Below are 15,057 nucleotides of genomic sequence, written 5' to 3' on the forward strand. Positions count from 1 at the left end.
ACAGAGGGGGTATTTAAGCCCTATTCCCTTCCTCTCTCTCTCTCTCTCTCTCTCTCTCTCTCTCTCTCTCTCTCTCTCTCTCTCTCTCTCTCTCTCTCTCAAATACTTTTCTTCCTCCTGTTTGTAATTAAAAACTCCATAAAAGGTTGACTGCTGACTTGAGTTTTCATTAAGGAATTACATAGCTGAATTCCTTCGTGACCTTAAATTAATATATATCAGTCTTTTAAAGTGATTTCCTTGTCACAACTAACAAGATCCAAAGAAGGAAAATTAGGAGTTGATACTTCCTGGTGAATCCACTGGAGGTGGTTGGAGCAAGACCCCTCTGAAATGTGCTCTTACACTCTTCTTGGCTCCACAGATCACCTCCTCAAATCCTCTTTCTCTGGATGACCCTTGGAAGACTAGCAAATGTCATCTACTGACAAATGTTCACTATCCTCAAATAACCTCCTAGACAAGCAACAGATAAACTGTTGCTTTTCATATATCTTCCAAAGGAAAAAAAAAAGGCCATCTTTTTTCAATCAAGATGAAATGGGTATTAAGGAGAAAGCTTCAAAGGGAGATACTGAGGAAGAAAGAACAAAAATGTTCCCAGAAATGGAAATTCAGGTGCAAATCACCAAAACCCAAAAATAGCACTGTAAATATCTATGAGATGGAAAACTCTCAGAAAGAGGAAACAAACTGGGTTCCATGTACATTTGTCTAGCACAGGAAGTAGAGAGATTGACACTTACAGACCTGAAGCACTAGCACTGGTAATAGGCACCAGGAACTCACTGGCTGGAGATATGGCATCTTCATGTCAGGTTACATCTGCCAGTGCCAATGCTGAGACCTAAGCTCTTGCCTATACATATGAAAAGAGAAATCTGACAATCCTTCATTCAGCACACACTTATTGAGAATTACTGTACACCAGGCAGAGCCCATTCAGATAAGGAGCAACATAAAAAGACCTAAAGCCTCCAAGAGGTCCATACAGAAAATCTGAGTATCTTTGCTCAATCTGTCCCTTTTCTTAACTACCCCAAGGCAATTGCCACAGCCCAATTTTAACTCCTATGTAAAGCTTTTGACCAAAATGAGGAAAGGAACGGTCATTTCAATCCCAAGGTTGACAAGACTACACTGAAGAAGAGTGTGAGAAACTAAAATGACCATTAGTCTCCAAGATTCTCTAGGGGAGGATCTACCAGAGAATGGAATGTCTTCATTTTAAATATATATGGTTTCTTCCTACCTCAAAGCAGAAAGTAATCAACCTCCCTAACTCAAAAATGACCCTGATCATCCAGAGAAGAACAAATGTTCATGAAGGACCACAGCCTGAACCAAAGACTGTATCTGTCACTTTTCCTTTCCTTAGCAAACTATCACATCGTGAACCCATGGTAGAGTGGAAGAGATGAAAAGAGGTAAAGGATAAGGTAAAAGTTAAAGGGACCTTAGTGCAAGGTAGGCCAGCTGAGCTGAATGAATTCCTTCAATATGGGCCTTCATTGTGATGGCAGAAGCAATTGTATGTGTTCTCATTGAAATGAGAACTTTGCTAATTTAGACTGAGTCAGATGAAGACAGTAAATGCTGGGTTCATGCCTTCCCCTGAATAAGAGATCCTTGTATGGAAGGAGTCCCTTGGATTAGTTTCAGGATTCTGGTAGTGTTAGGTTCCTACCCTGTTGTTGTGGCATCACTAGGGGTGCCCATGGGGGAAAAGGAAAGAAAAGTTTCTTTTGGGTTGATGTTTGAGGAAGGATTGGAGTCTAGAATACCCTTAGACTCAACTGATGTGGAATGATATGTTTAGATAGTGACCATAGACTCTCTTGAAGAAGCTTCAATAGTTCTGGGGATTGGGTGGTTCTTAAAGAAAAGAAAGGATTGTTTGGGGTGTCTCTGGACATTGTTTCTTTCTAGCAGAATTTGTAGTGGGGGTTGGTGGACTGAGCAAAGAGCATTGTGAAATGTAAAATGGATAATTTTGAGTACATTAATTTGAAAATATTTTGTACAAATAAAATAAATTCTGCCAAGATTAGAAGGAAAGCAGAAATTTGGAAAGACATTTTTATACACTCAAATCTCAAATATATAGAAAGCTTTGTTGTGTTTATTAGAAAAACAGACACCCCCCCCCCCAATTGATAAATGGCCCAAAGATATAAACAGACAAATTTTGGATGGAGAAATCAAAGCCATATATAGTTATATGGAAAGAAATGCTCCAAGTCACTAGTGATTGGAGAAATGCAAACTTCTGAGACATCCATTCATACCCATATCTGATTGGCTAAACTTACCAAAGGGCAGCTATTAGAGTGGATGTGTAAAAATGAGAACACAAATACACTGTTGCTTGAGCTGTAAAACAACCAATCCAACCATTGTGAAGAGTTATTCAGAACTATACCTACAGAGATGTAAAATTGTATAGACTCAGGAAACCCATAGCTGTGTCAGTTTTCAAAGAAGATCAGAAGAAAGGGAAATGAACTCATATGTTCTAAAATATTTATAGTAGCTCAAACTGTGGTGGCAAAGAATTGGAAATTGAAGAGATGCCCTGGTAACTGGTAATGGGCTGTTCCAATTGTGGTACATGATTGGGATTGAACACTACTATGCTGTAAGATATGATGAGCTGGAAAATTTCTAAGGAACTTGGAAAGAACTACACAAGCTAATGAACAGTAAAATGAGTAGATCCAAGTGAACACTATACACAATGACAGAATTAATACTAGAAGAATAAATTGTGATTGTTACCTCCAGAGTGTAAACTGAAAGGTGAAAACATTAAAGATTTAAATTGTATGAACATACTTGGTCTTCCATATAATATGTTCTGTGATGCAGATAGGGTGGGGAGGGGCTGGAATACTTGTGTTCAGAATTTATTCTTTATATGTGAAGAAAAGTAAATTAAACATAGCAAAGATTTGTAACTTCATTTATGTACAATCTTGTTCTTTGTGTATAGACATTTTTGCTTTATTTAGTTTTTTAAACTTTTGAATAAAAAAGGAAAAGCAATTGGCAATATCTTGCTTCTTCTATGTCTTCCAATGGAAAAGAGTCCAGATTTACAGTCCCAAAGTAATAGAAATTGGAAAAGGCTTCAAAATAGATAAATCAAGGAAGATAGGATTAAAATATTGCAAGAAATAAAAAATCACAAAGTCTTTAGGATCCAAGAATTGTTCATGAAATCTAGACCTTCCAAAAAATTTAAAAAAAGGAAAGAGAAACCAAGCATGCAGGAAGGTTTTTCCAGTATAGGGGGGACAGGAGAAACTTTTCCTAACTTAAGACACTGACAGTAGTGGTGACAGTAGTGGTGGTCACTAAGACTGGTTGGCTGGTAATTTGGTACCTTCATGTGAGGTTAAGCCTGTAAGGGGGAGTGCCAGATGCTTGCAAAAAAGGGAATTTGTCAATCTATCCAACAGTATACATTTACCTGAGTATTTTTCCTGTATTCCAGGCAGGGAATCCTCTCAGATACAAAGTAGCATGAAAAGACCTATGGTTCCCCCATAGGTTCATGCATAATTTCTGTGTGTTTGGTTATGTCTTCCCTTCTTTAAAGCACACCTCCAGGATTACCCTCATTTCACAGGCCAATTCTACATCACACCAAAATCATTTGACCAGAATGAGAAAATGCAATTTCTGCCCAAAGGAGAGGGTTTTTAAAGCCAAGGACCACAAAGCTACCCTCATGACCAGTGCGGGGAACTAGAGTGCTCAACAGAGGTCAGGGATCTTGAGTAGATGGACATAGAGGGCCTGAGGGGGAACTATCAAGGAAGGGAATGGCTTCCTGTTAAAGACAAAGGGATTCTTCAAATCTCAAGACACAAATGAATCAAATTCCCTCACTCAAATTTGACCCTCCAGAAAAGAAAGAGGAGTTCCCAAGTGCTTGTTAATGGGGCTGAAATGGAAGCATCAGGACCTGAAGCAGAGAGGAGGAAGGGATGTATGCTTGTGAGTATGGACCCAGAGGGGGAAGAGGCAGATGTCCTCTGTGTCTCCTTTCCAACTGAAGATGAGAACCTAATTTCCTTTGTTCTCCTATCTCCCTTGTTCTGCCTTTCCTCTTTTGTTCTGCTCTGAGCCAGTGTGGGTAAAAAATGTTGTTGGGGCCCCAGAGAATGGAGTCATCCCAGGATAAGAGTCCAGGATGTGGAGTAGTTTATCATCTGTCCTGTCTAGGTGTTTGGAAGCAGTTTCATGGATTCTTAAGGTCTTTCTTAAGTCCATCCCATGTTGAGAGCCCTTTGCCCATCTTGGGTCATTTATCACCATGTCCAGCTTCCTATGAGAAGGACTGGGTTGGAGACAGCATCTAACTGGTGGTTCCTTCCCTCCTTTCTCTGCTTTGAGCAAATTTGTGCAACTAAATACAGTTCTTTATCACTACAAATATGGCTCTCTGTCTCATTCAGTAAGATTATATAGCAAGGAGTGAAGGGCAAGGTAGGAGGCAAGCTAAACATCTCCACCTCACTCACACTATGCTGTCCCAGATTCAGAACCTAAACTCAAGACAACTTTCAGACCTTTAGATCCTGCCTGGGGCAAATAGTGGTCCTAGAAAACTTACACTCATTGAAATTTCAAGCCTGAGGAGACATCCAGAGTATCAGCCCAGGGAAATATGGGCTAAAGTGGGCTGATCTGTGTGGGTCCAGAGTGACCCAGGAGTTCAAGTCTGGGATTGGGATTCGGACATAGTTCACATTTTGAGGTGGCTGATAGTATTAAGCAAAACCCAGATCTTTTTTGCCTAAATCTCAAGCTGGAGCTCCAAGACAGAGCAATCAAGGGTGTGCCTGATTAGATGAAGTACAAAGTGAGACCAAAAACTTGAGCCTAAGCCTGGGGCTAGAACTTGCAGCCTGCAAAAGCTTATAAACAAGCCTTAGGTAAGTCTTTAACCTATCAGCATATCAAGGGTCAACTGAATCATCAGGGGGAGAGGGCTTTTAGAGCTGTCAGCACTCAAGCCATCACATCATCCTCCAAGAAATGAAACTGGCAAAAACCCAGAAAATAAGCTGATAATATCTCATCAAGAAAGGACTGAAGCTTAAGAGGGTACCCAAACCTCCCAGAAAACAGCCTACTCATAGTTAGGTAGGAAAAATAAGCAAACCAACAAAAAAGCACCTAACTCTCAAGAGTTTTTATGGAGATGAAAAGCAAGGCACAGACATAGAAAGGGACAGTGAAAACAAACTAAACATTCCCAAAGTCCAAAAGAAAAATATGGACTGCATGCAGATTCTGAAATAGCTCAAAAAAGACTTCAAAAACAAATTAATAGAGACAAAAGAAAAGTGGGAAAGTGAAATGAAAGCAATGCAAGAAGGAATGAAAAAAGGAGATCCAAAAATTGCTGATGGAAATCAGGCCTTAAAAATTAGAATTCAGCATCTGGAAATGGATGACTTCATGAGAAATCAAGAAACAATACAGCAGAATCAAAGAATTAAAAAAAAAAAACAGAAAAACATGAAGTATCTTATTGTAAAAAAACAAACTGAATGACATAGAAAATAGGTCTAGGAGGGACAATTGGAGAATTATTAAACCATCTGAACTTCATAATCAAGAAAACACCTTGGATGTCACAGTACAAGAAATTACCAAAGAAAATTCCTGAGATATACTCAGACACAAAAATAAAATTCAAATTCAAAAAATTCACAGATCACCTCTAGAAAGTAATTCTCAAATGACAATTTCCAAGAATGTAATAGATTCAAGAGCCATCAAGCCAAAAAGGAAATACTGTAAGCAGCCATAAAGAAACAATTCAAATACCATGAAACTGAAATCAGGATCACACAGGATCTAGCAGCTTCTACACTGAAGGATTGAGCGTTATGGAATAGGATATTCAGGAAGGCAAAAGATCTGGGTTTATAACTCAGAGTCACCTATCCATCAAAACTGAGTATATTCTTTCAGGGAGAAAATGGAAATTCAATAATATAGAAGATTTCCAAGCATTCCTGAGGAATAAGTCAGACTAAAACAAAAAATTTCATGTCCAAACATTTGACAGAAGAGAAGCACAAAATGGTAAATCAAAAAGAGAAAATTGAAGGGACTCATTAAGGTAAAAATATTTATATGTCTAGCTGGAAAGAGGATATCTGTAATTCTCAAAAAATATTCTTTGAGGTAGAGAATATGGAATAAACTTAGTTAGAAAGAGGGTGAGGAAGCAAACTGATTATGATGATATCATGTATATGTAAATGTGATGATATGAAATGATATGTATGTATGATGTGATATGTACAAAAAGCAGGGGGTGAAAGAGATGATTACACTGAGAGAAAAGGGAAGGGATTGAGAATGTGGAAATTATATGACATAAAGGAAAGGATCATAGTGAAAGGAAATAGAGCAGGATCTCAAGGGAATAAGATGGTGGGAAATAGAGTAATTAGAAAGCTGAATGTGAATGGGATGAACTCATTAATAAAACTATACTAAGGAAAACAGAATATTGATGAACATATTGATTAAATAAGGTATTTGATAAAGAGATCTCTGAGGGTACACACAGATTGTGAGACCAGAACTTGCAAGAAAGAACACAGGAAAAGTGCTGTCAGTTGGTGATGTCCTCTCATTGGGTCTCTGACTGGGTCCCTCACTCACTGGGTTTCAGTTACTGAGCTTGTTTTCTCTGACTGCTGTTCAAGACAGGCCTCTGACTTTACTCTTGGCTGGTGAAAGGGAAGAGAGACTTCTGAAACTCATTTGAAGAGGGTTTCTACTTTCCTCTTAAAGAGGAGTCCTATCTAAGAAGAAGATTGTAGATCTGCTTTGCTGCATAACAGTTTTGGAGAAGGAGAAAATTGAAGCTGTTTGTCCGGTACCTGCAGTTTCAGTAAACTGAACCTTAGGTGGCACCAAAAGGCAAAAGTCAGCCAGCCAGCAACTGTGTTAAATGAAGCAATTTGCAGGGCAGCCTCATTAAGCAACATGTGGCTGAATTGTTTTAACATTGGATTTATTCCTGGACTCTTCTTAAGTCTACCATCCCTTTATACATCCAAGGGATGTTGGCATATGGATTTTTGATGACAGTTTTGACTCTTATGGTCCTTTAGGTTATATCCTATCTACCCTTTGGGATATTAATGCTAGTATCCATGGTTATGATGCTGAAAGTTCTCTTATCCATCTTTAACTATTGAAAAGTCATGATTATCATGATTAAGACAAAACTAGAAAACAATGGGCTTAAACTAAGGGTTAATTATCTTGAGACCAAGGTGAATAGAATTAAAATGTAATATAAAGAGTTGGCTAAGACACAAGGGGCAATGGAATTAGAGAGGAATTGAGGCAACCAAAATTGGACAAGAAACTCAAGCATTAGAAAACAATCCAGCCGATATGTTTCCACTTAGGGAGGTGCCAATGATAACCCCAGAGATTGGGATCCTCAATATAAGAGTTCACAAGAGATTTACCCAAGCATATTTAGAGTCTTTTAACTCATCATATCATCAATAACCTTAAACCAAGCTATGATGAAAAACCAATGGCCATGATAAAACAATTTAAGAAGATAGTAAAGTAATATGATCCAACCTACCTGGACTTTGACATGTTAATGGATGAATTGTTATCAAAAGGGGAAAGAGCACATAAATGATCATCCTTTCTTTTTATATCCAAAAAAATTCATCAGCAAGAATTAGAAAGAGAAATTCTATTAAAAATAACTCTAGATAATGTAAAATATTTGGAAATCCATCTACCAAGACAAACTCAAGAATTAAACAAAAACAACTAAAAAACTTATTCACAATTAAAACTAGATCTAAACAATTGAAAAAATATTAATTGTTCAAGGATAGGATAAGATAGTATAATAAAATGACTATTCCATCAAAACTAATTTACTTATTCAGTGCCATAGCTATCAATCTATCAAAAAATTTATAGAATTTGAAAAAAATTATAACAAAGTTCATTTGGAAGAACAAAAGATCAGGAATATGAAGGGAATGAATGAAAAAAAATGTGAAGGATGGAGTCCTACCACTACCAGATCTTAAACTGTATTATAAAGTGGTGATCATCAAATATGGTACTGCCTAAGAGATAGAAGGGGGATCAATGGAATAGACTTGGGGTAAAAGACCTCAGGAAGATAGTTTTTGATGAACCCAAAGATCCCAGCATTTGAGACAAGAATACTCTATTTGATAAAAAGTGCGGGGAAATTGGAGAATGGTATAAGAAAGATTAGTGTGAAATCAATATCTCATAGCCTATACCAAGATAATTTCCAAAAGGAAGGAACTTATTAGTAAATTAGTTGAACACAGAATAGTATATCTGTTAGATCTATGGGAAAGTGAATTTAAGACCGAGCAAGAGATAGAGAACATTACAAAATATAAAATGAATAATTTTGATTAGTTTAAATTAAAAAGATTTTGTACAAATAAAACCAATTCAACCAAAATTAGAAGGGAAGCTATAAATTTTGGGAAAATTTTACAACAAAATTCTCTGACAAAGGTCTAATTTCTTAATGTTGTGAGGAGCTAAGTCAATTGTAAAAAAAAAAACAAAAACAAAAACAAAACAACAAACCAGCTATTCCTCAATTGACAAATGGTCAAGTGACACAAATAGATTTTAGATAAAGAAACCAAAACTATCAATAAATACATGGAAAAGTGTTTAAAATTACACATAATTAGAGAAATGCAAATCAAAACAATAATGAGGTACCACATCATACCTAACAGATTGACCAACATGACAGTAAAGGAAAATAATAAATATTGGAGGGGATGTGGCAATATTGGGACATTAATGCACTGCTGGTAGAGTTGTGAATTGATCCAACCATTCTGGAAGGCAATTTGGAAGTATGCCCAAAGAGCATTAAAAAAGTGCATACCCTGTGATCCAGCAATACCACTACTAGAATTGTATCATAAAGAGATAATAATGAAAAAAAATATTTTTGCTAAAGTATTCATAGTTGTGCTCTTTGTGGTGGCAAATAATTGGAAAATGGGGGGGGGATGTCCCTCAATTGGGTAATGGCTGAACAAATTGTGGTTTATGATGGTGATAGAATACTATGCTGTGCTGTAAGGAATGATGAACCAAAGGAATTCTATATCAACTGGAAGAACTCCAGGAATTGATGCAGAGTGAAGTGAGCAGAACCAAAAGAACATTATAGACAGAAAGTGAAACATTGTGAAACAATCCAATATAATGGACTTTGCTATTACAAGACAATCCCAATTCCCTACGACATCAAGAGAAAGAACTGTGGAAGTAGAAACCAGGAAGAAAAACAAATGACAATCATTTGTTTATATAGATATATGATTGGCGGTTTGTATTTCAAAAGAGTACTATATTGCAAGAACGAATAATATGGAAGTGGTATCAGTGATAACATCTATATAACCCAGTGGAAGTGCTTATTGGATTTGGGATGGGGGAAGGAAGAGGGGAAGGAAATAAAATGAAATATGTAAAGAGGTAAATATTTTAAAAATAAAATTAATTTGAAAAACTGAAAGAAGTTTCTACTTATAACTAAAAATTTTATATATTACATATATATAACTAAAATTTTTATAAATTAAAGTTTATGGCAGGGACTAGGTATTGACCAATATCTCACATCCTATAGCAAGACAAGATCAAAATGGGTATATGATTTATATATAATGAGCGATACCATAACTAAATTCGGGGAACATAGAATAGTTTATCTTCCAGATTTATGGAGAAGGGAAGGATTTAAGACTGTAAGAATAGCATGCAAAAGATGAGCAATGGAATGTTGAAAAATACATGATTGATGGGTAAAGACCTTTGGAAGCAGAGGAGTATAGCTGTAGAACAGGGATGGGGAAAGATGCCAGGGAAAGAAGGGGTTTTTTGAGACTTGATCTCAAAGTGAGAAGAGGTTTTCTTGCCTTACTGGAGATCAGCCAAGAGCGAGCTGAAAGATACCCAGGAGTATCTGCCTTGGGACTTCTCAAGAAGAAATTTATAACTGCCTGACAGCTGAAGAGAGATTCAGATCCCATTGGACCTGTAGGGGCCTCAGACTCAACAGTCCCCCACAGTCTAATAGCATCTGCCTTATCTTGCCTTAATCCCAAGATATTCTAGTTTATCTTAAAGAGACACTGGGAAGGGGGAGGTGAATTTCTGGTTTGCCCAAGGCATCCAGAAAGAAGGATCTCTTAGGATTTAGATATAGGGACACCACTAATCTCAACCTGAACTGCCCACTTCCAGATATCTTGTGTTTATTAAACCAATTTAAACCACAGTCAGATTGGAAGAAAGGGATTTATTCAAGGATCTTTGAGGAGGCTAATTCTCTGAGGTTAGTGAGCAGCCATTGCAAAGTACTTGTCAGGACTCCCCGCTGAGTCATGAACTGAGGAGAGGCTTACAATTCTAAAGGACTGTGCCTATTAATTCTGGGGTAACCCTCCTATCACTCAATAGGGGAAACGTTTCCCTAACTTACTTACACCAGCACATCACCCAGGATCACCATTTCCCAGAGATATTCCTCGGCTATCATAGACCAGGAGAAGAGAGTGAGAGAGTACAAGAGCCATTCTACCTTGACTACTACCTTTCCTCATTCATCTGTCTATCTTTAACATCTCTCTTCAGATCAATAATTACTAAGCAAACAATAACCATTAGAAGACCAAAACAAGAAACAGAGAGTATTTTAAGATATAACATGAATAATTTTGAATTGAATTTTAAAAGGAGCATGCTTTGATCTGCAGTTGATCAACTGTGAAAGTTGTAGCTACTCTCAAAAAGACAGCAATCTGGGACAGCTCTGAAGGACTTTTGACCAAGAATGTTTTACACCTCTAGAGAAAGAAATGTGGGAGTCAGTTGCAGATCAAAGCATACTCCCTTTCACATTATTTTATGTACAGTTTATGTGGCTCTGGTTTTATATGAGTGTTCTCCTATAAAAATGACCAATATGGAATTATGTTTTACATGATAATACATGTATAATCCATTTCAAATTACTTACCATCTCTCTAAGAGGGGGACAGAAGGGAAGGGGGAAGACAATTTGGACCTAATAATTTCAGAAAACATATATTGAAAATGCTTACTAGATTTAATTGGGAAAATATAATATCTTTAAATAAAATTATTTTAATTAAAGTCAAATTTTAAAAGATAAAAAGCATCAGAGATGATTAAGCAACATGCTAATCAGATATGGTTTGATTTCTCATCAGCAATGCTGAATGACATACAGCTTCTCTAATAGCATAGGTGATTTTCTATTGGAAATACATGCCTGAACAAGGATTATTAACAAGAGCAATAAATAAATTGAGAGGAATATCAGTCACAACTGAATAAAAGGATGCTTTAGGGATTTTTATGGTACATGGGACACACTTCCCTTTCTTGAAGTTTCTTGTCCAGAAAATGGTTTGATGGTCTGCCTCCAATCCTCACCTAAGATCATCTAGAGACACTTGTCTCCTCATCTTCATCACACCTAGAACTCCAAACTTGACCTTGTCCACCAGGCTGATGGGCTGCCAGGAGCCATGTGGAGACAATGACATCAGAGAGGTCCAGTTTTCCAGTTCTGACCTCTGACGTATTCTAGATCTCCTGGCTACAGAAGTTCTTGGGAACACTCAGAGGCCATAGTAGAGTAGGACCAGGTCACAGGAATCACAGAGCTAATGTGTAGGAATCAATCCATAAACTAGTGACCAAGAAGTATCCCTTGTTGAAGAACAATGTCTCAGAAATCATAAGACTTAGAGGTAAATGCCTGGTATTCTGTATTAAATGGGTGGGCCAAGTGCAATTAGTCACCAAAGGTCCAAGTGAATTATTAAGCTAAGATGAGGGAGAAGGTCATGAAAACATACCTTAAAGGGAAGGTCCTAGAATCATTCTTTTCCTCTTTTGCAAGTCAAGGCTGATAGAGATAAAGGGATTTGCCCTTATATGCATCATCCACCTTCCCCAAGTTCACTGCTAAAGAGCAGAGCCTTTGCATCTGTCTCCATTCCTGACTCTTGATACCAGGAAATCTGTGGCTTGGACCATAGAAGTAATTAGATGTCATAGTGGAGACAGTGCTGAGCCTGGAGTCAGGAAGACCTGAGTTCAAATCTGCCCTAAGAACTCATTGGCTGTATGACCCTGGGAAATTCAATTGCTTGCCTCTGTTTTCCTAATCTGAAAAATGGGGCTAACTATAAAACCGAACACTTAGGGTTATTGTGTGGATCAAATGAGATACTGTTTCTATAAAAAATTCTTAGTCACTGTGCCTGGCACATAGTAGATGTTACATAAGTGCTTATTCCATTCCCCTTCACTTTTCCATAGGCAAGTTCAGTTGGTAGGTATATAAGATAGGTTGTGAAGACAAAATTTTTTAATAAACTGGATCTCACCAATCTACTCATTAGATCAAAGCAATCAATTAGTTGCCATTAATTAAGTGTTTATTATGTGTTCAGCCATATCCTAAATATGGAAGATGTAAATAAAAATTTAAAAACAAATTCTCTACCCTTGGAGAGTTCATAAAAGGAACCTTCCCCAAAGTAGAAAGAGCCTTGGCCATTCAATGTGAGGTGTGAGGGCTGACCCCTTCTCTTGACCTTGATATACAGCATAATGGAGTCCAGGGTTCAGATCTCACCTCTGATGCTTTCTAATTTTGTGTCATAGGGCATATGTCACTTGACTTCTCTGCAGTTTTCCCATATGTAAAATGATGGTGTCCAGCTAGGTGGCCATTGAGGGTCCCCTTCTAGTCCTATCCAATCACCCTGAGCTAATTATTTTACTTCTCTAAGCCTCAGTATCCATATCTGTAAAATGAGAGGCTATCCATAATACCTGATACTTCAAAGTTTCCTTCCAACTTTATACCTATGGTTGATTATATAAAAGACCTTAGCAGTGGGAACCTCACTCCTACCTCTAAAACTCCTCTTCTCCAGGCTGTACATAGAAAGGAATCAGAGGTTCAGAAGAGCTCTTGAGGATTGATCTCTAAAATAATTTCATGTTTCCTCTGTAAGATTGGTAAACAAGGCCCTAAAAAGGATAAACCTCCAACACAGAGACAGAGACGAGATACCTACTTACCTGTGGGCATAATAGAACACATAGATGTCAGGGGGCTCCTCATCAGTGCTCCTGTGCTTCCTGGTGCTTCATGGCCTTGGGCATGTGTGGCTGGCACCACACCAGCATCACTACCTACAGGAAGAGAGGAGGGGAGACCAGAGCTCAGTCAAGTCATTATTAGAGGACTCCCAAAGGAAAGTACATTGTTGCTACTAACTGCTGAGAACAAAAATACATGGCTTCTCTGACTTTTCCCCACAGGATGAATACCCAACTTTTTCCCTTTAAAGCATGGACTCACTGATGGACAATCCTCATATGTGTTTGATTTAGTGGAATCAGAATCCCATCAATAAGAAGAGGAGAATCACTTTAGCACAGGGAGTGTGAAACTTTCCTCATATGGAGATGAGGAAGCCTGGAGTGATTACACTCATTCAACAGATATGGCACTAAGGAAAAGTTCCTACAGTGGCCCACTGGAAGGCTAAAGAGAGGAAGGACCTTGGAGGAAGACCCTTCTCCTTAGAAAGGCACAAACCAACCCTCTCTGGACACACTCCCCATTTCTTCCAAGGCCACACCCCAATTCCTTCCCTGGGAAGCTTATTTAAAATATGCTTACTTGGGAAGAGGCTGGAAGTGGAAGGCACTTGATCAGAAACAGAGGTTGTCCCTGACTTGACACTGTTGCCCTCTGTGGTTGTGTCAGAAGGACTGGGAGATGCTATTGTGCAAACTTCCTGTGTGCTGGCTGGAGGCAGGGTGATAACTGGAGTTGGTGTTGCCTGTGGGTTTCTCTCAGTCTCTGGAGTCAGGCTGGCTGGCCCTGGGTCCTCCAATGAAGTAGCAGTTTCAAGGGAAGCTGTTCTTGTGCAGGCTGTGGGAGTACTTAAGGCAGGAAAGGAGCCTGGCCATGGGCTCAGAGATTCGTGGATGGGATTGTGAGGTTCTGTTCCCAGGGAGGGTCCATCTCCTGTGGTGGAAAAGAGATAAGGAAAACTGACTTCTACTTGTGATGAGGAGCTGTCTGTCCAGAGAGATAATCCTAACGCCATTTCTGAGTCTACATCCATGCTGCTAGAAGCAATGGGGCTTGGTAGTGGAGAGTTAAAGGTCACAGCAGAGGCCAAGCTATTCTTTATATGTCCACTTTCCCTGCTGCTAAATTCAGTCACTGGTCCAATACAGAGGGAATCCTCAGCAGGGGTGGGCTTCTTAGGCTCCACAGTGTGAGGTTCAGCTGGGCTTGTCCAGACTCCAATCATGGCAGTGCTTTTCCTACTCTCTAAAGAGGGTTTTATCTTCTGTTGGTCCTTCTATATATTGATGATTCTCAAATCTGGTCATCCCACTCCTTAATGTCTGTTGTGACCTCCAGTCTTATGACTCCTATTGAACTGTTGGAAATTTTCAGTTGAGTGTGTTGTAAACATCTGAGCCTCAACATGTCCAAAAGTTAATTCATTGCCTTCCCCTGAAAACCTTTAACTCTTTTTTTCTTCTTGTAAATATTATTTTATTAGGTGATTTTCAAACATTATTCATTGGAAACAAATATCATTTTTTCCTCCCCCCTCCCTCCCGCCACCCCTCCCATAGCCAGCACATGATTCTTCTGGGTATCACATGTGTCCATGATCTGAACCCATTTACATGTTGTTGGTATTTGCATTAGGGTATTCATTTAGAGTCTCTCCTCAATCATATCCCCTCAACCCCTATAGTCAAGCAGTTGCCTTTACTCATTATTTTTACTCCCACCACTTGTCCTCTGCTTGTTGGTAGTATTTTTTCTCCTAGATCCCTGCAAATTATTCAAGGATATTGCATTGACACTAATGGAGAAATCATTACATTCGA

The 15,057-nt window shown here is 38.4% G+C and overlaps 1 protein-coding gene across 1 annotated transcript in view; it reads right to left on the reverse strand.

Moving 5' to 3' along the window:
* LOC103093868 (mucin-16-like) overlaps window positions 1–14,462 on the reverse strand; it is a 74,632-nt gene extending 60,170 nt beyond the window's left edge. Inside the window, exons 1-2 of the mRNA XM_056820966.1 lie at window positions 13,820–14,462; window positions 13,213–13,326 (exon numbers count right to left, since the gene is read on the reverse strand). Coding sequence (XP_056676944.1) covers window positions 13,213–13,326; window positions 13,820–14,462 — 757 coding nt within the window. The remainder of the gene's footprint in view (window positions 1–13,212; window positions 13,327–13,819) is intronic.
* Window positions 14,463–15,057: the final 595 nt, after the last annotated feature.

Source organism: Monodelphis domestica, chromosome 3 (genome assembly GCF_027887165.1).
Source record: "Monodelphis domestica isolate mMonDom1 chromosome 3, mMonDom1.pri, whole genome shotgun sequence".
Classification (NCBI taxonomy): Eukaryota; Metazoa; Chordata; class Mammalia; order Didelphimorphia; family Didelphidae; genus Monodelphis; species Monodelphis domestica.